This window comes from Podarcis tiliguerta (genome assembly GCF_965153285.1).
Source record: "Podarcis tiliguerta genome assembly, chromosome: 1".
NCBI lineage: Eukaryota > Metazoa > Chordata > Lepidosauria > Squamata > Lacertidae > Podarcis > Podarcis tiliguerta.
Window position 1 is genome coordinate 20,381,429 of NC_139534.1, and position 22,131 is coordinate 20,403,559.

Sequence of the window (22,131 nt, forward strand, 5' to 3'; positions counted from 1 at the left end):
AAGAACTCAAGTCAGAGATTATCTGTGCTCTGTCTTTATTTATATTTCCTTGCCACAAGTCAGAGAGCAAGGTGTGATGCCCTATAAACATCAAAGTATATCTCTTTGGAATTCAAAGCAAAGCACAGACAGAAAGCTAAGTTAATTTATACCATCTGACAAGCAATACTTTGAAATTGCAATCTTTGAATGGACATTCTACTGGGCCCCCAAAAAATTCCTCTAAGTTGCATGGCTATTAGAATAGATTATTCAATTTTATCAGCGGTCCTTGCCAAAAATGTAGGACAATCTCTTCCTGTAAACATAATATTTCCCATGTATTGCAAGACCATATTTGGCCTGTAGAAGCAGCATCTTCCATCACCCAAAAATTGACTAGCTGCAGCTTCTGAAGTTCTTTCTTAGATTTTCCTTCATAAGTTTTACTTTAACATCTTAAAGAGCTTGCCTCTGTTGAAGATTTACAGACTACCTGCATTTCATTTTGTGGCACTCCAAATATTTGTTTAAAAAATAGAAAACCTTGAATTACTCTGCCCATTATGAACAGTTTGATTTTCTCAACCATCTTGTAAGATACCAATACTATTAAGATGTTGTGCTAAAAGTAGCCGAAAGGGATACAGCTGGTTAACAGCACAATATAAGAATAGATAAATGGCATTTCTGAGGTAGTGTTTTTTAGCAACAGTAATATTTACCGCAAGGAAATAAACGCAGTCTGCCAAAATCTGGAAAATGGCTCTCAAAATCCAAGGTATACAATATCAAGTCTGAAAATAGCATGCACTATTTACAGCAGGATTAACACACAGCATTTTCCTATCAGTTTTAAAAATCTAACTTAAGACATTTCAGCAAAAACTTTGGAATTAAGTAAAAATTGTAGAGTGATCCACCAAACCAAATATTTCAATGAAACATAAACTGGAGATGCCATCATTTCTAAATAGGTTTTCTTCTTTGTGGTCTTGGTCTGTATTCTGATCTAGCTACCCAAAGAGAAAAAGCAAAGATGCTACACACTTTTTATGGTGCATACTTCATTCAGGTCAAATAATTAAATAAAATATGACAATTGTTCCTCCTTATGGGCAAGATTTCAGGTAATGCTTAATGTCATTTCAGTACTGACTCCAGGCTTCCCTCACCCAGTGTCTTTGGTCGTGCACATAATCCTAAGGGAGTGAGTGATCAGTCTACTATGAAAATAGGCTAAATATTGAGGAGGAGGGATGTTTTACCGGTCATGGGTAAAGCATCTGTAGATATGGCATGTCACTAAGAGGTTTAAACTGCATTATGCAGGGCAACCAATACCAAGGCCCTTTATATGCATTTCCCCCCCTCAGTCATTCCAATTGTGGTAGATTTGACTCCAAAAACTGCAAGTGTAAAAACATCTATTTTTCAGGAAGTTAAGCAGAGGGGTCCTGAGAAACACCACATAGCAATTCACACCTCACCAAGGTTGGGGATTACCTGGAACAAGAGTTGTGGAAGTTTTATTAGGAGTTTCCCCCCTGTGCTATTAGGGGAGCAAGGGTATTTAGCACATGTTGACAGAGGGTTGGGCACACTTAAGGCTACACAGAGTTTGTTCCTAACCAGCATTTTAAAGCTAGATCCCATTTTACATGTGTAAGGGATAGGAGTGCAATTTTGTCTCACGTTGAAATAGGACCACGGACAGAGCACAGAAGGAATCATTGAGTAATCACTTGTTTAAACAATCTTCCATTTCCTTAGCATCTTAATCCGGAAAGTATGGGGGAAAGATTGGTGCTGGGTCCCTCAAGTGTTTTGTGGATTCTTTACTACAAATACACTATGAATCTAGAAGGACATGGGGAGAAGAACCTACCTATTTGACAGCAGATCTGCGTATTGTGCACAAGACTGAACTTGCCATTAAACTAGAGAGCCCCCCCCCAACTTCCATTTAAAAAGCAGCAGGTGAGCACCCTTCCACCCCCCACCTCACACTCCCCACCTGCTACTAATGGAAGTGAGCAGAGCTTGAGAAAGAGTTGCAGGGAGAAAAGCAGTAGATGGATGGACATTTCAACACATTTACCTCTATGATGTTTTCCCTGGGTAAATAATATAAAAAAGACAGGTCTGGCACTTCTACGCTAACAATTGGCTTATTTTAAGAAGTTAATTCTCCAAAACAATGGAGACGGTCCCAAAGCATATAAGTAACAAACAAGATCACCTGAACTTGGCCCTCCCGCTATTTTGGGACTACAATTCTCATCATCCCTGACCACTGGTCCTGTTATCTAGGGTTGATGGGAGTTGTAGTCCCAAAACAGCTGGAGGGCCAAGTTTGGCCACCACTGCCCTAAAGCAATGGAAATGTATAAACAGTGATTTATGAGTCAACAGTTTAAGGCTACATATAAAATGAACATAAACAAACATGAATGATAGCCACTATTGTGTGACGATTACAATTGCTCCAAACAGTACAGATGTTAGAGATGTTTCAGCAGAAACAAAATTGGTCTTGCAGTTGACAGCTGTAGATCCCCCTAGAGCTTCTCGTTTGATTTTTCCAAATTGTATTCATTTTTTTTCAACTTAATTATATATAAATATAATAGTCTATTATGTCACTCGTTTGAATGGAATCAAAAATTATAAAGGAATAGATTACCATTATAAATTTATTGCTTGATATAGTTCGTATACAAGACCTTTAATGACTAGAGCTACACCACAAGGGATTTGTTGCTCCTAAGACTGTAATTTAAAAGGATAGTTTGATTATAAGTCCTTCTAGCATAGAATAAAAAGTTTGTATAAAGTAAAAATACAAACCTATAATCCAGCTATGTTGTTGCTCAAAATATGCCACTGCTGCTCACAAAATGAAGCATAACTGAAATTCAATATAGGGGGAATCAGCTGCCAATCCATATCTCACCAAAAGATGTGACTCTCAAATATGCTATTACTCAAGCAGAAAAATTATACATTAGTAGAACTACTACCTGAAAAGAAACTCTATCTTTATATCCTCTATTTTTGAGATGAAATTGTTTATGAAAATGCAAATACAGCTAAATTCATTTTGTCATTTAAACCAGCAAGGGAAATTGTGCTTAAATTGTGCATCCAAAAGACTACTCATTGGGAAAGTTCAAGAATATTGTATGTTAACAGAATAAATTATTTCTGTTAAAAACTACCAATTAAATCAGAAGGCTTGTGATCATATTCCAGAAAATGCATGGTTAATGAACTTTCTGAATTTCTAGTATGACTCTCAGATTTGTGCTCAGTAATCCTCAAAAAGAGGTCCTGTGGTCTGACCAACACATAATTTTGAACATTGACACATAATGGCATATACAACATAGAGATGTAATAATTAAAGATTTCAATACACATTTTTTATTATCAACAGGAGGAAAACAATCTTTCGAACTTTGTGGACAACGTATACAATGACCACACCTATAGTGACCATCTGGATAATTTAAACACAGTTCCATATGCATAATATCTGAATTTTATTTATTTATTTATTTTAATGCCCCACCCTCCCCAGCCAAGACCGGGCTCAGGGCGGCTAACATCAGGTATAAAAACAATTGATTAAAATGCAACTTAAAAACAAGATTAAAATATAACTTAAAATGCAGCCTCATTTCAGTGGAAGCCCAGATCAAAAACTGTTTGGGTGGAGAAAACGTCAAATCTTCACCAAGGCCAACTATCCAGACTGGTCCTATGTGGGCCAGAAAGGCCAGGGAAGTCCCCAAATAGGGGTTCCATCACAGAAAGAAAAGGAAAGAGGGGGAGGGGATCAGGCTGATTCCAAGCCAAAGGCCAGGCGGAACAACTTTGTCTTACAGGCCCTGTGGAAAGAAATCAGATCCCGCAGGGCCCTGGTCTCATGAGACAGAGCGTTCCACCAGGCCGGAGCCAGTGTTGAAAAGGCCCTGGCCCTGGTTAAGGCTAATCTGACTTCCTTAGGGCCCAGGACCTCTAGGGTATTGCTATTTATGGACCTTAAGATGCTCCACGGGGCATACCAGGAGAGGCGGTCCAGTAGGTATGAGGGTCCTAGGCCGCAATGGGCTTTAAAGGTCAAAACCAGCACCTTAAACCTCACCCTATACTCTACCGGGAGCTACTGAAGCTGGAAAACCACTGGGTGAATGTGGTCCCACGGCAAGGACCCCGTAAGGAGCCTCGCCGCGGCATTCAGCACCCACTGGAGTTTCTGGGACAACTTCAAGGGCAGCCCCACGTAGAGCGAGTTGCAGTAATCAAGCCTGGAGGTGACTGTTGCATGGATCACTGTGGCCATTTCAGGGCGGGAAAGGTAAGGGACCAACTGTTTAATATGGCTGCAACCTGAGGCTCCATGGAGAAGGAGGCATCAAAGGTTACACCCAAACTCTTGACAGAAGCCACTGGCACAAGTTGAGCCCCCGCAAGAGATGGGAGTTGGCCCCCCAACACCTTGCCGTCCCAACCCAGCCAGAGGACCTCCGTCTTTGAAGGGTTTAACTTCAACCGGCTCCCACACAGCCATCCAGCCACAGCTTCCAGACATCTGGTCAGTGTGTCCAGGGCCGATTCAGGATGGCCATCCATTGACAGATAGAGCTGGGTGTCATCAGCATATTGATGACAACCCAGCCCGAAACTCCGGACAATCTGAGCAAGGGGGCACATAAAGATGTTTAAAAGCATCGGGGAAAGGATTGCACCCTTCGGCACTCCACACATCTCCTTCCCTAGCGCCACCCTCTGTCCCCGACCTGAGATAAAGGAACGCAGCCATTGTTGGACTGTGCCCTGAATCCCCACGTCGGCAAGGCGGTGGTCCAAAAGATTGTGATCAACCATGTTGAAGGCTGCTGACAAGTCTAAAAGAATCAGCAGTCCCAACCCGCCTCGGTCCAGTTGTCTACAGAGAGCATCTGTTAGGGCGACCAGAGCTGTCTCGGTCCCGTAACCAGGGTGAAAGCCGGACTGGAATGGATCCAAAGCTGATGTTTCCTCCAGAAACCTACCAAGCTGTTCAGCTCTCTCAATTACATTACCCAGGTATGAAAGATTCAAAACTGGGCGGCAGGACACTAATGATAATTTATCATTCTTCAAAAGAGATATTTGAAGCCAGACAAATTTTGTATTTTTTATTTTAAAGCAAATTGTGTTCTGACAACTTAATGTGTTCCTGGTTTGAGACATTTGTTCTGCAAATATGTAACAAGAAGTAGAGCAAGGCCTGAGTTCAGGCACCCTCTGCCATGCATAGAAACTCTGATATTTTATCATTTGTACTTTATTTTATCCCCTGCCTTTTTGCCAAAATGGCATTCATGGGAGCTTACAAAACTCCTGAACAGCTCTGCCTCCTAGAAAAGCTTAAAATGAGACAACAATCAGGTTACAGCTCAACACAGTTGCACACCTTCTTGAAATAGTCACATTTATAAATTCTGTATTATTCTTTTGCACTTATCTTTAGATGATTGACAAATTTTATACGCAAACCCCCCTTTACTTATGAATGATTGTTGATTGATGCCACCAACTACAGTATAACTTGGATTCTTAAACCAAGCTCAGCTTACAGAAAGCCTCAATACATTCCAAAGCAGCTAATATAGCCAGCAATGCAAAGTCTACATTGCCAACATACTAATTCCATATTACACCCACATTTTGATTCACCTCAAAATAATTATATGCTTTTTTTAGGAATCGTACAAAAAACTGCACATCATAGCTTTTCATAATATTCTAGTGACCTATCCATCCCAAATCCTTTTAAAACCTTATTTTTTAAAAGCACAAATTTGAGAACCACACTGATACTTTTCGGATTTTCAACTCCTTATTTAAAACTTCCGTGATAATGTCAAGAATAATCAAGAACAGAGAGATTCCCATATAATCAGTACAGATTATATGAGACACCTGCATGCATACACAAGAGGAGAACCAACAGATTTCACAAACTGGCCCTGACTTGCTGCAGACATGCTGCAAACCCCTGATTACATGAGACACATTGTACAACCATGGTCCAGAGTACCCCCAGAGATACAATTATTCCTTCCCTTGCTTCAGTTTTCACTAAGCATCGTTTTTCTATGATGTCCAAACTGGCAAACTTTACATACTGCTAACCTCCCAAATCCAGTTTGCATACACAATGCAAACAACAGCTAGGGAAGAAGGGAAAACAATTTATGGTGCAACCAGCTTGCAAGAGTGGAAGGGGGATCCCATATGCCATGAGCGGCACTCCTGGACAAACCACAGTTTGATATTACATCTGAATCGAGCAACAATGTTCTGGTATTTCAGGTAGAATCTAACTAATGTTTTAAAGTAAGAATTCTTATTCCTATTCTGTTACCCTTGTCCCCATCTTCCTGTTGCTTCACTCATATTGTAAGCTTCAAGACAAGGGCCTATTTTAAATGTGTTGCTTTATAAAGCATGTCCGCATCTGGTACTACATAAACAGCATTTAAAATACCAGTCAACGTGTTTAACTTCAATATGGCCCAGAAGTATATGTTAGAACTAGACTTTTTCAAGCTTGAGAAATGAACATATAAAACTTCAAAAATGCTGTACACTAACCTCACTTTGATGGCATTTAGCATGTGTATTAGTCTAATAGAATTTGCATCTTAGAAAAACTTAACAGCACAATAAAACAGCATACCTGTAGACAACTATCACAATGATGATGAATTCCCTTCACTGAAATATACATTGGGCAATAGACTTTAATGTGCTGACATCACAATGTCTTTTATGACAGTCATATCCTTTGACTCTTTCAAGATGCACCAAATATTTGAGTAGTTAGAACCAGGCTTACTAAATAATCTGGGGAGCACAGAAACACACACAAATTTAAATTGCAGAATCAAAACTAAGTAGCTAATAGTAATGTTTAACTACATAGTATTATTAAATTCAATTTAATTTGGCATAAGCTTCCAAGGGTCAAAGAGTACTTCCATCAAGTGACTGAAAACCAAGTAAAGAGAAATAAAAATATATTTTACACAAAATGATACCAAAATCAGTCAATTACAAGATACAGCATTAGGTCTGTTAGAGTGCTATGTAGAACACAACTCAAAACCAGAATCCAAACACTCCTGATTATACCGATACTGAATAACCATAATTCAGTAATATAACAATAATTAGAGACAACAATTTTCTGTAGAAGCTACACTTTCCTAGGGAGACGAAATTTCACAGTGTCACATTAAAAAAACACATTCTAATTCAGGAATTTTATACTGGGTTCTCTCTCCAGGGAATAGGAACAATTGCTGCCACATTAATTTCATTTTTTATATATATATGAAAACTGATGGTTTCTATTGTATAAGAATATGCAAGCCTTTGAGTTATGTAGAACTCAATTTGTCAGACGTGGAAGAGTAACAGATTACTTAAGAAAGAATTCTGAATGCGAGTTCTTTCTACTTGCTAAAAGCCTTTTCTCTTATTTCTAACCAATCCCATTTTGAACAACAAAGTATACAAATTATTTTCAATAATCAAGAAGTATCTTGATTATAACTGCAGATGGTGACAGCAGTCACAAAATTAAAAGACGCCTGCTCCTTGGGAGAAAGGCGATGACAAACCTAGACAGCATCCTAAAAAGCAGAGACATCACCTTGCCAACAAAGGTCCGTATAGTTAAAGCTATGGTTTTCCCAGTAGTGATGTATGGAAGTGAGAGCTGGACCATAAAGAAGGCTGATCGCCAAAGAATTGATGCTTTTGAATTATGGTGCTGGAGGAGACTGCAAGAAGATGAAACCTATCCATTCTGAAGGAAATCAGCCCTGAGTGCTCACTGGAAGGACAGATCGTGAAGCTGAGGCTCCAATACTTTGGCCACCTCATGAGAAGAGAAGACTCCCTGGAAAAGACCCTGACGTTGGGAAAGATGGAGGGCACAAGGAGAAGGGGACGACAGAGGACGAGATGGTTGGACAGTGTTCTCGAAGCTACAAACATGAGTCTGACCAAACTGCGGGAGGCAGTGGAAGACAGGAGTGCCTGGCGTGCTCTGGTCCATGGGGTCACGAAGAGTTGGACATGACTAAACGACTAAACAACAACAACCTTGATTATAACAACTCCATTCTAGCATTTAAAATTGAAACTAAACCCAAAACTGATCAGAATGTCACACTACACTTGAACACATTCAAAAGCACCAATATATACCTGGCATCATCATATGCATCATTTTCTAAAGTTTACAAAACCAGTAGGAACTATTCAATATAATCAACTTTTCCATCCCAGTGCCATTCAGGAGGATGCAAGGATTTAATTCCCATGAACCGTTTAAAAAGATGTCAAACAGAATTTCATATCCTTGTAAATGAACTGGTCAGTGTGGGAGTAGTAGTCATGCTGTGGTTAACTGACCACAGATGACAAACTCACATCCCAACAGCAATCATGGTCACAACTGTATGATTAGCTACCTCCCCGTACCTGCCCACCCATCCACATTAAAAGGTTAGGCATTTCCTTGATTTTAACAAACCTGAAAGATGTGAATCAAATGTAAACAAATGTAATACCAACAGCTAAAGTCACTAACCAGCCCAGAACTACCTGAATCTCTATACAATGGGTTGGATCCAGACCTGGTGTTCTGTGAAGAGAAAAGCTCCTTCCATTTGTGGAAGTCAATCAGATCCAGCAAATGTTCCTGGTAGAGGAAGGGGGGGGGGAGTTGCTTTTACCAGTTCTCCCTTCCCCCTGCAGCCCCTTGTGCCACCTCACACCTTGTTCTGGAGGGTCTGCCAACCCTCGCAAGAGTGCCCAAACTTTTTTCAAAGAGGGCCAGATTTGATAACGTAAACATAAGTGAGGGCCAACCGAAGTTGTTGAGCTTCTTTAAGGATTTTACCCCAGAACATCTACTGCCATGGGGGCCAGATTGAATTGACCGGTGGGCCAGATTAGGCCCCCGAAACAAACTCTGGACATGCCTGCGAGTCTGGAGCAGATTTTTAGGAGCTGTAAGAGACATCAGCAAAAGCCACCTCTCCCTCTCTCGCCACCCATCATCTCCTTCGGTCAGCAGAATTGTCTAGCTATTGGACTCAACTCTGTGTTAACCAAAATGTGTAATAACTGCTTTCAACAAATTCTAGAATGGGTTGGAACCATTTCTCCAAAATTTTGCAAAATGGTTTCTTCAGCCAGAAAATGAAATTTCCAAGAAGCAGTGGTCACATGTTGTTGAAAAGAAAAAATGAAGCTTCAGTAAAGCAGCACCCAATACCAAATAAAAGTGAGAAATTTTAGTTTGGTCAGTTATGTATCACTTGATCTATATTAATCCAAACTGCAAGTGATACAAACTAATCTATATATTGCAAAAGAGCTTAACTGCTGAAAAGGGTAGTATTCATTTAACTATATTTAGAGTGTTGAGATAATCAAACAGAATGCATCCCAAAGAAACTGTGTTACAAGGAGATAGCAGAATCTTCAGTTCCAACATTTTCCAAAGTAATGGACTGAAATGTTAGCTGAGATGTTGATATGATATGAACATGCATTTTATTCCTGGTCATCATGTTTAACCCCCAAAGGTCCAATGATACCAATGTTTTGTTGAAAATTTCTTTAAAAGCATTATTTTCCTACTCATGGATCAAATAATTAGGATGTAAGCCAATATATTAATTTCAAAATGTAGTTTTTTAGTCATTTTATTTATAACCCCTTTTCATTTCTGCTATTGTTCTATATTATGACAAATCTTAATATGTTACTAAGTAAGAAAAACAGAAGATGCATTCAAGTTACAGTAACCTTTATACAACTTAACACTAGGAACAAACATGTAATTGTGATTTTAAACAAAAAATTAGATGAATCACAGTACATGAAGAAATTAGTCACTCTTAAATACATATTTAGGGAACTTTTTGAAACTGGTTCCTTCAGACATCTTTCAATAATTCTGTGACTTAGTGTGAATTACCGGTAGTTTACACTGTCTATGTCAATGTCTAGCATACAGTAAGTTTTAAATGAATGGCTGGGTGGACATTTGTCACAGAGGGGAAAATAAGTCATCAGTATGCTGTATTATGCATGCCAATGGTACAAAGACACTAGCCAAAGCAGTATCAGGAACATTTTATTGGTTCTAATTTTTTCACATTTCAAACTACTTTGGATCACACTTGTGGCAGTCCAGCAAAGATTATTACAACTGAACAGTTAAAGGCACACACCAGCAGTATAACTCATCGCAACAGACATCAATGGACAATAAACATTGTATTTGGTATGTAGCTGTTGAACTATGTAATTCTTATAAGTCACAGTACTAGAAAACAGCAGAAAATTATTCAAGCACACTTGAAATTGAAATTTAATTCACACAGAGAATTACAGTGCATTTCTTCCCAATCACTTCAATACACTAGCAATAAAAACAGCTCTCAGGCTTCAAACTTATCAAGCGACATATATAATGCTACTTGGTTTCTGTAACCAATAATTGTATGTTAGACGGTTCAGGTTACAAGAAAGGAGATTCCGGCTAAGCTTTCGGGAAAACTTTCTGACAGTAAGAGCTGTTCAGCAGTGGAACAGACTCCCACGAGAGGTGGTGGACTCTCCTTCCCTGGAGGTTTTTAAGCAGAGGTTGGATGGCCATCTGTCATGGATGCTTTAGCTGAGATTCCTGCATTGCAGAGGGTTGGACTAGATGACCCTTGGGTCCCATCCAGCTCTAAGATTCTATGATTCTACACTCTATATATACAATAATCAATATTGAACACACTTTTATTTTTCCTATGACAATGGCTCTGCTTTCTTACTGCAATAAACTATGGTTTCTGCATTGACATGGTTTGCTGCTTCCTAACAAGTCATAATTCCTAAATCTACAGACCATGGTTTCAAGGCTGGTTATCAACCATGGGCTTGTTAGGAAGCAACCAACCATGATGTCTGGATATTAACAGGAAGCAGAGTTTAATTGTTGCTTCCAGACTTTGGGTGGAATCCAACACTTATCAGCTTGCCAAATAGAACAATCTCTCCCCCCCCCCAATGTGCTGATTTGGGGGTTCTCCTGATCCCTCTAGTACCAGTTTCAGGGGCTACATGGGGGTCCATGCAGGGGGAGAAGGTGGAAAGCAGAAGCCCCCCGAACAGGATTCGTTCGGTGAATTCTGTCCTCTGTTTCTCCCACTTGCACCAGGGAAGGAATGAAACTAGAACAATCAGGCAGCAAGAATCTCAGGCCGCCCATTCATAATAAAACCATGATAGGCCTGGCACCATGCGTTATTGTGATGTGCAGATGCAGATACCATAACCTACATAAATCTCTTATCAGCCTGCAAAATCTTCAACAAGTCAATTACAGATTCATTAAAAGAGCCAGACAGAGATTGACTGAGAGACAGAGTCCCCACCTCACCTGCAAAAGGGAGTGGGACTAAAGGAAGCAATGAATCACTGGGCAAGGCCTCAAAATTTAGTTACAGTGGTTGGGCACCACTATAGAGAACCATTAAGTAAATAGGTAGTGTTTCAATGAGACACAGGAATAGTTATATTCATTTTTATTATTAATCACACCTTTCCCTCAAAGGATATAACAGAATGTTGGAAGGGAACCTGGGGGTCACCTGGCCCAACCCCTTGCTATGCAGGAATCTCAACTAAAGCATCCATGACATGGCTATCCAACCTCTACCTAAAAAACCTCCAAGCAAGGCAAGTCCACCACCTTCTGAGGAAGTCTGTTACACTGCCAAATAGCTCTTATCTCCTTGACCAGAACACCTATACTTCTGCTGATGCAGCCTAGAATAGCATTAGCTTTTTTTGCTGCTGCATCACACTGTTGATTCAAGTTAAGCCTGTGGCCTACTAAGACCCCTAGCTCCTTTTTGCATGCACTACTGGCAAGCCAGGTGTCCCCTTCTTATCTTTGTGCAGCTGGTTCTTCCTGCCTAAGTGCAGAATCTTACATTTGTCCCTATTGAAATTCATTTTGGTAGTTTGGGCCCAGACCTCTAATCTGTTAAAGTCATTTTGAATCCTCATTTCATTTTTAGCGGCATTGACTAAATGATAGATAGATATGCCCATGCTGCTGTTCAAGCGAACACTATCCAGGGGAGGCAAATAAGTGTCCTCTTGACACAGCATGGCTTTGTTTTGTAACATTTTACCACATCAATACACATTTGAATTGGCTTGGGATAGAAAATATTCCATTACACTATTATGTGAGTTTCAATGTAATACAACCCTTTTCCATTTCATACTAAATTGCCAGTTTTATGGGATAGTTCTCTACCCCTTCTAACTTCCAATGTCATTTTTAAAAACGTTTTCTAGGATGACCATACCCACATGATTATCAAGCTACAAAAGCACAAGACAAAAGCAGCTGGAAAACCAACCCAGTTTTTACGATACAAGCCATGGTTTGTTTTGATTTGGGAACAGCTCACATTTTATTAGGCATGGCCTAACGGTACATACAATCCAGTCCACTGATTCAGTTCAGACATTACATCACAACCATGGTTGGTCAACATGCTTTGATTTCACACTGGATTCCTCCACTTCCTTGCCACGCTACCTGTGTCATGTGCAGCCTGCAGTAGCTATCCAAATCAGGGAAACTTTGGTTCTGCAATCAATAACTTGCCTCCAAACCAACATGAGAAATCCTTTCCAAGTAGTGACTTCTGTTCTAATTATGATATTAAACTATAATTACCAGAAACTGCAGGAGGCAATCTGAGCACATAATAAAGCATCTTCCTAAAGCCCAAGACATCTAAACTGGGCCACTTTCCCAGTACGTTTCCGAGCACAATCCAAAGTGTTGGTGCTGACCTTTAAAGCCCTAAATGGCCTCGGCCCAGTATACTTGAAGTAGTGTCTCCAACCCCATCGTTCAACCCAGACACTGAGGTCCAGCTCCGAGGGCCTTCTGGCGGTTCCCTCACTGCGAGAAGCCAAGTTACAGGGAATCAGGCAGAGGGCCTTCTTGGTAGTGGCGCCCTCCCATTAGATGTCAAGGAAATAAACAACTATCTGACTTTTAGAAGACATCTGAAGGCAGCCCTGTTTAGGGAAGTTCTTAATGTTTTATTGCGTTTTTAACAATCCTGTTGGAAGCCGCCCAGAGTGGCTGGGGAGGCCTGGCCAGATGGGTGGAGTATAAGTAATAAATTTGTTGTTGTTGTTGTTGTTGTTGTTGTTGTTTATTATCACATTTACTAAGTGCAATACACATAATAGGTTTCTATTTGAGTAGCATATTATCAGAAACACCAACACAGCAATGATACTCAGGTGGTATAGCCTGCATTAACAACTATACAGTAATACTGATGACTAATACTTTCTCTAACATTAGTTTTAGTGTGCTGGACAATAATTCCTAACTGAATTACTAAAGGGTTTTGCAATGTGAGTTAGCATCTGTAAGGTGACATGAAGGCTGGCAACATCTCTTGCAGACAACCACAGTGCCTGGAGACTGACAGGTCATATATCCATAGTATTGGCCAGATGAGGAATGACCGCAAGGAAGAGCGCAGAGAGAAGAAACACCATGGTGCATCTGCAGCAGCACAACTGGAAGCTTTCATCTGCCCCAGCTGCAACAAAACATGGCTCTCCCATATCAGTCTCTGCAGCCAAAGCAGACACTGCAACTTTCCAACAATTTGACTTCACCCCCCGTTTCCAACTGTTTGACTTCACTTCCATTGCCTCCTGAGAAATATAGATGCCAACAACATCTGTAATGGAGAGGCCATTTCTGAGTTTGGCAGTGCTGAAACCTAGGGAGGCAAACTAACATATGACCTACATCAAACTAAGTTTTGTTAAGTAAACATGGCCAGCTACAATTCACTTTGGTTTGGTGAATTGGAAAGGTCAGACTTCTTGATTACCGTAAGTCAGACAACTTTAACATTTGGAATTTCAGTAAAGAAACAGTAATACAGCTTTCAAGGTGTATAGCTTTTCCAGGAACAGCTGAGGCATCAAGAGTTTTCAAAATAAGATAAAGAGAGGCTATCACATAGAAGAGCTTTGGACTTGTATGAATCAGATAATTCTTCCAGACTTCAATTAAAATGTGAAAGTCAAGTTCTTGCAGTTAATTTAAGTGCAGAAAGCAGCTGCTTAGAACTTAATCAAAAATAAATTGCTTGACCTTCCTCTGGAAACTTGAGCATCATTGTCAGAGGGAAAACTCACCTCATTCCTTTTTTTAAAAAAATTTAAAAAGGACAATTTGGGTACTTCCTAAACAAATCTAAAAATACTTCAAGAGGATTTGTTTATTTCCCCATTCAAGTTACCTCAAGTCAAGGTAATGGTCACCTGGGTTTTAATAGGGTATTTTTATGCACATACTCTAGAACCCCTTTCATTTCCATCATTGGTGTAAGAAAGTATTTCGGAACAGTTATGCAAGAAGAGCCTGAACTAGTTATTAAACACGTATTATCTACTTGTTAAAAAACTAAGCCTCTCTGTCAATGTGAGTTTTATTCACAAGCCCACCTTATCCCAAAGGTAACCTTTTTGTAAGTTATTGTTTTGTTTTGATACGAGCAATAGCGGCCCATGCAATGAATTAAGTTCATGTCCCAAACATGAAGCACCAATTAAATTTTAAGAGGGACATGCTTCTACCACCGCTAAGTCTTAGCAGTTTAACAGCTTGCAGATAGAAAGGCAGGGGGCCAGTACCTCTGGAAGAGCAGTTCTCAAACTTTTTTCCTCCACAGAACACTTGAAAATTGGCAGGGGTCTCAGGATACCATTAATATTCTACTAATCAAAGCACATACATATTTTAACAACCATGGTCTAACACAATGAATATGAAGGGAAAACTTTTTTCCTTCTGTACCAGCATCATTGTCAAAACCAGTTGCATTACAAAAACATTTGACCTAGCCCGGGGATATTTTTGCCCCTTTGATAATCGGGCCCAAGTTAGAATGGCCTTGATCTCAAGTCCAGGGGGTGGGGTGCGGGGAGAGATCAAATGTGGATATTTCTTTACTGTTCTACATGGAATACCTGAATGGATCTGATGGACACAGTTTTGAGAATCTCTGCGCTAAAGCAATGGTATCAAGTCAGGTACTACTGCATTCTCTCACCCCAACCCAAGTCTTGCTTGCAGGGATTACAGAGAACCTTGATTCTCAGATACCAATTATGATCAGGTCTGAGAACTGGTAGCATTTCTCAAGAAAGTGGGAACATATTTGTTACCAAGACAGAAGATATACCACATACAATAAAGAAATATTAGCACTGTCTTCAACAGCAACTAAATCATAAGACTGGGCAACAACAAAAAAGAACCAGTGGATAACATATCACACTTACAGTGCAAACCTAGGCATGTTTACTCAGAAGTTGAATCCTGTGTATTCAGTGAGTCTTGCTTCATAGTATGTGTGCTTAGGATTGTAGCCTTAAAAGACTACAGCTTAGTGTGTAGTGTTTTCATTGAAGTTAATGGGATAGTCTGCCCTGCAGCGATCCAAACAAAAATATACCGGTAAACGCTACTGTAAATGAACATAAGCATCTTCCATGGGTGACATGGAAATAAGTAGCCAAGGTTTACCTGAAAATTAAGCAAGTAACATGCAGTTGCGTCACAAGGTACTAAGAAATTTTTGGAAGTCTCAGAACAGTAAAACACATTTCTAGCCACTGTCTGCTTACACCAAGCATAGAGCTAGAAGTCTTACTCAGCACCAAAAGACATTAAAAAGTGAACTTCAGAAGCTCGAACTATTTTTCATATTTGTTTACTTGTAAACAAAATTTATGTCACATAAAATATGCTATCATGTTCTATTGCTTACTAGGGGACTTACTGTTCTTATCTTGTGATGTCACTTCCAGTGTAAGACACACAGCAGTTCTTACAGTGTTTTGCAGCTACCTGACACTCTCAGGTAAGTTTGCATTACTATTGCAACATGAAGTCCCACTGAAACTATTGGGACTTAATTCCGATTAAACATGCATAGGATTTTTATGCAAGGTGGGCACCAACTATACTGCTAAAATCTGTATTAATCAAAACGCACATTAAACAAGATGCACAAAGTTTATCTATTTCAGACAACTCAGAGTAGATTCTAAACGATGAACTTTGTTATTCTGCCTTTATCATGATTACACAACAATCAACTCCATCTTGAGCAGTGGTTGTACATACTCAGAGATTATTCAACAATGGAGTCACGTAATTCAGACAATGACAGTCCTTTTGATAATGTGAAGGCTTCAAATTCAGTTTCAATTACTAGGAAATCTTTAACTCTGTACCTTATTAAGTATTTCATTTTCAAGAAGATAGTCTTCTGTTGAGAAACACATGAAAATATTTCTCAGGGGTTTGCATCTTCCAAACTAGGCTGAACTAGTGCCCTCCAATGAATGACAACTGTCTAGATTAAGATGACAAACACTTCAAACGAAACACTGGCTTAGCAAATCAGAAATCTGCACATATATTAAGATTCTGAGCCTTTGTCCATGTTTTGCCATAACTGTACATTTTTCCAGGTGCTTTAAAAGTGAAAGCAGAAAATTTGAGATCCTACATCCCTACTATACAGCCAGAAAGTACTACATTTACACATGCTCTCATACAGTAAAGCAAAAAGTTCTCTCTTTGGAGGTGCTCTGTTTTAGAGGTTACAACATAAAATCAGGCAGCCAAAACAAATACAACAAGAGAACACACAGTTTTATAACAAGTGCTGAAGGTTGTGGGAAGCTGGATTAAACTTTTCATGTGACATACAAATTCTTAAGTTTTACTGAATACCATCTTGCTTCCCATTGAGTTAAAAAAATCAAATACCAATTTGCTTTCTAAAACAGTATTAAACCAATTGCATTCCTCGGTGGCCTTGTAAGCTGAATTAACAAACCACAGACTGACACCTCAGCACAGTAAATAAATGACAATCTGTTCTACCCAATCTAAGAGTTTATACTGGACTTTAGCTGCTATATAACCTCTAAAATGAGCATTTTTTCTACTCATATATTTGAAGCAGCTTTAACAAAAAACTTCCAATCAGATTTTTACAACATAGTCTCAAAATACTGACCTAGTATTTTTAAAAAATAGGTAGTACACACTACTGGTGCTAAACAATATCTGAAAGCAATAAACTTGGTTCACATATAAAACTTTGTCTCTTCTCCCTTGAGCTTAAGTTTCCCAAAGTAATGGCCAACACCAAAATGCCTACCACATCAGTGTTTTTAACATATGCTGTATATCCAACCATTTCAGGTATTGGTTTTCATGCCAATCTGAGCTTCCTATTATCAGCTTCCTATCTAGGAACGTGTGCAAAAGTGACAACGAGTGATGCAAGTCTGAGTACTGGAATGGAGAAAGAGAGCAAACACTTCCACTATATATTTCCACGGCTCTAAGCATTTTAAAATGAAATCTTTAAAAATGTTTGCTGATAATGATATTCCTGACATGTGAGGTGTCTTCTAGATTGGAAGCATCTAATTTCTCAAAAATCTTAACATTTTTCATATGGAAAGTTAATGCGGCCCAGCAAGTGCTTAAGGAAAGGGGGAGGGGAACCCAAGCCGCCCCCCCACAATGAAAACAAAAGGCAAGAGCCATTCAATACCCTGAGATAAGCGCTATAGTCAAAGAGCAATCGCATTTCAAAAATCATGAATATGCAATATTCATTCTTCCAGAATACCATATGTTGTATGAAAGTTCCCCTCTCTCCCTCGCTAACCATAATTTCGAGTAAAATAAGAGAGCTTTAATCATTTCATAAACTGTATAATTGCTACATCTTGTGGCTACATAGTTTAATGCAAGGAACAAGGGGGGGTAGGAAAGGACAAACAATAAAAAAGACTTGTTTGCACATAACCTTCATACAGATATTCTCTGCAAAACACCCACAACACCCTGCTCTCTCTCACTGTCGTTCTAATACAAGAGGGGTGGGAGAAAGGGGGAGGGAAGAGGGGGGGAACCATCCAAGATGCGATGGAGGAAAAGGAGAAAGTTGCAGTCATTCTGTACTGGCTTTTAACGTGTCTCCGTCACTTTTGTCGGAAGCCAATGGCTGAAGAAAGTGTCTTTCTTGTATCAAATAAGTGCCTCGATCTTTGTCTCTTTTCCACCATCCTACCTCCATGATGCCAAAAGCGACTCGACCCTTTTTTCCTCCTTCTTCTTCATTTTAAGCAAAACAGCCACGTTCATCATCATAACCAACCAGGAAAAGCCAGGAAATTACATATCTATATTTTTATATATAGATCTACAGATAGATATATAAAAGGAGCACCCGCTTCTCTTCCTTCCCAGTCATAAAACCCCACTTTACAATAGGAAGGAAAGAATTAACCATCTCCCGAGGAAAGGAAACCTACGCAAATATTTTCATCTCTAAAAATAAAAAAATAAGCCATTTAAAAACAAAGAGGAGAAAAGAGATCGATGTTAAAGAGATCGATTCGCCGCGGAACTAGGAAAACATTATGAACATCCACCTCCCTCCCCTCCCAGCAGCAGCTACTGTAAACGGCGGCGGGGGTGGGAGGAATTCAAGGCGACATTTTTTGGGGTAAGAGGGGGGTGCCTCGAATAAATAAAACAGATTAAGGGTTGGGAGGCTTGAGTTTGTGCGAGAAGGCTGGGGGGGAAGGTTTCAGGCCCCCCCCCCGACTTCGGGAGTAATTTGGGGAGGGGGGTGTCGAGAGAAAGAGATAAGGGGCGCCCAGACCTTCTTCCTCCGTCGGATGCAGAAGAGAAGGAAGACATGTCTCGCCTCGTCTCTGCTCCCTTTGCCCTCGCCGCGCACTCGGCCCCGCAAAGCCTGGGACTGGCCTCAGGCGGCTGCTGCTGAGGCGGCTGCTGCTGCTGCCACCGCCGCCGCTACTGACACGGCCGTGCCCCTCCCTCCCCAAGGGCCCGTTTCCCCCACCGCCGCCACCGCCGCCGAGCCCGTCATCTTCCTCCTTCCTCCCCTCTCCACCCCCCGGCGGCCGAGGAGAGGCCCCGAGAAGCACCTTCCCCCTGCCCGGTCTCCTCTCGCTGTTTACCTTCCTTGAGCGGCGCGCCGCTGCGGAGCAGGGAGGCCGCCGCCGCCGCTGAGGCCGCCACGGCCGCTGCCGTCGCCGCTGCTGCTGCCGCCGCTGCCGCCGCCGCCGCCGCGGAGCAGCCCTGCAGGCTCGGTGGGGACGTGGAGGAGAGCCGGGACCAAGATGGCGGCCCCTCCAAACTTCCACTGCTACTTTGGACACTCATCAAGCTACTTTCCTGGAGCCCGGCGGCAGCCGCCGGGGGCAGCAGCACTTGGGGGAGAGGAAGAGGCGGCGCGGCGGAGGAGAAGGAGAAGGAGGCGGCGGAGAGGGGGGCGACGCGGAGAAGACCAGGAGCCGCCGCCGCTGCTGCTGCGACGCCGTCGTCTCCTCCGCCGCCGCCGTGGTCATGGCCGGGGGTGGGGCGCCGCGGGAAGGGAAGGGCAGCGGCGGCCCCACGCGCGGGGACGCGGCGGAGGTGGGGGGAGTCTCCGTGGGGCGTCGCGGGGAGGAGGAAAGGGGCTCCCGCGCCCTCCAAGCGGGAGGAGGAGGAGGAGGAGAAGCCGCGGCTCGGGCCGGAGCAACCTGCCCGCACCTCTGCACTGCGTCGCCTCAGAGCGGCGGCGGCGGCGGCAGGAGCCACTGTGAGGCGGGGGCGAGGAAGGGGAAGCCTCTCCGCCAGCCTAAGCTGCTCCCCTGCCGGGAGGGGTCAGGCACACACAACGCCGCTGCCGCCGTTGGCGGGCAAATGGCGGGGGGGGGGGAGCTTGTCGCCGCCCCGCGGCAGCGTCGGCACCCGCAGCCCGCCTGCGAGAGGGAAGGAGGCACTTTCGCAAGCCGGCATGGGCACCTGCTCCTCCTCCTGCCGCCGCCGCCTCTCCTTCCTCACAGCAGCAGGCCGTAGCGCCGCCAGCGACGCGCCCTCTTTGGCCTTCCTCAGAGAGCGGCTACTTACATCACCCGCTCTCCCAAACACACACTCGGCAGAGAGAGAGAGAGAGGGCAACAAGGCCCTCCTCCTCCCTGGTGGCGGTTTACACCTCTCGGCCCCTCATGCCGCACATAATACCGCAGCGCGCACACGGCCATGGGCGCCCTCGGCGGAACCATCTTCCGCCTGGGCGCCTCACGCCGGTTCCATCACCCCATTATAAACGTCCAGAGTCGTCGTCAACTTATAGGAGCCAAGGGCTAAGGGGGCTTCGACGCTCCCCTCACCCAATAAAATATTCGAGGGGAATTCCCATTCAGATAGTGTCATGTGTTCGATTATGTGAGGTGGGGCTTACTTTCCACCCTACCTCCAAAAAATATTCAAGTTGACACCCCTGGAACATACCTAGGGGCTGGCCCCCCAGCAAGGGTGCCAGTCCAGGGGGGTGCGCAGAAATCACACCCCTCTGCTCTGGCTTGGAGCAGTGACCGGCTTTGGGCACTCAAAATTTCAGCGGCGCCCTAAAATTTGGCACCCCCAGACTCTCGTGGTCCGTCCTACAGCGTTGTCGGGGCACCCCATGCGGCGCAACGCCCGGTGCAGCCATAGTGCCCTGTTTGGAGTAGCTAGAAGCCCACCGGTACCCAGGCACATAGGAGCCAACTCCTATTCAGCCCCCCCAAAAAATATTTGAGGGGGCTGCCCCTCCCAGTTGATGGGAATTGCCATTCAAATGGTGTGCATGATCAATTACCTGCACACACAAAACATTTTATTCAAGTTGGCACCACTTCCCAGACTGGTCAGTATTTTGGCGCAAGGGACAGAGCGAGTGCTGATACAGCTCCTTGCCAAGAATGCAAAGGAGCCTAGGTACTCCTCTGGTTGGAAGGGACCTCGAGGGTCATCTAGTCCAACCCCCTGCCGTGCAGGAATCTTTTTGCCCATCGTGGGCCTCGAACCCAAGATCTTGAGGTCAAGAGTGTCTTTCTCTACCAACTGAGCAGTCTTGGAATCCACAGCCACCAGATGCACTTCACAGATGCTCTAGGTCAGGGTGGTTTTTTTCCAGAGGCTAGGAAGAAAGCTATCCTGAACGGAGCCTGGGGCCTGCAGGAATGACCTGAAGAGGGTCCCACACTTTCACAAGAGAAAAGGTGGAACTATGTTCCAAAGGCACCATATACCAAATCTTGTGGGTGGCGAGGGGAGGCTGTCGCTTTCATGCCCTTGCCATAGGAAACAGGATGCAAAATCTCATCCAGTAAAGCAACTCGACTCGCTACTAAACTTGCACCCAAATGGAAGGATCTGTTCTGTTTTCAAGATTTATATCCTATTGTCAAAGCCTCCAGACTGCTAGGTATTTTCTTCTTTACAAACAAATAAACAAACACCTCTGAAATTAAGACAAGTGAAAAAAGCAGCAAAGAAAACACAGATCTAATTCAAGGGAATACCAGAATCATAAAAGCAATGAAAGGCCATTAAAAACTCAAGTGCAGGACAAACTTTGCCAGATACTCATTAAATAACAAAGGCTGCTGGGAGGGAGTTCCACTGTTGGGTTATTTTCAGTGGTGGTACCCATTCTCCAATTGGTACCCTATAGCATAACAAGGTAGACTCATTGGAGAAGGTAGTCCTTTGGGTACCCTGATCTCAAGCCATTTAGGGATTTAAAAGGCAAAGTCAGTAACTATAATCAGGCCTGGATGCAGACTGATAACCGGTGAACCTCCTGGCATAGTATGTTTGCAGCATTAAATGCCAGTGAACAGTCCTGCTGCTGTCACATTTTCAACCAGCGACAGTTTCTGGGCAGTCTTCAAGGGCAATAATCCAGCAAGGATGTTTCTAGAATCTAGAGTACAGATTGCTATCACTCTCTAGGAAGGTAAACAGTTGGTACCCCAGCTGATGATAAAAGGTACTGCAAGCTACTTTACAGAAGTTAAAATGACTTCTAGAGCAAGAAATCTGTGGGCAAGTATTTTGATTATATACTTGCACTCTTAACATGCCTG

The 22,131-nt window shown here is 42.5% G+C and overlaps 1 protein-coding gene across 5 annotated transcripts in view; it reads right to left on the reverse strand.

Moving 5' to 3' along the window:
• Positions 1–20,332, reverse strand: part of TLK1 (tousled like kinase 1) — a 71,998-nt gene extending 51,666 nt beyond the window's left edge. Inside the window, exons 1-2 of one of the 5 annotated variants that reach the window (XM_083408207.1) lie at positions 19,192–20,328; positions 16,414–16,448 (exon numbers count right to left, since the gene is read on the reverse strand). Coding sequence is in view for 1 of the 5 variants with exons in the window: in XM_083408204.1 (XP_083264330.1) it covers positions 19,192–19,396 (205 nt within the window). In the remaining 4 variants the exon portion in view is untranslated. Of the gene's footprint in view, positions 1–6,712; positions 6,767–16,413; positions 16,449–18,872; positions 19,172–19,191 lie in introns of those variants that run through there. The other 4 variants (XM_083408208.1, XM_083408204.1, XM_083408206.1 and 1 more) reach the window with 4 other exon arrangements.
• Positions 20,333–22,131: the final 1,799 nt, after the last annotated feature.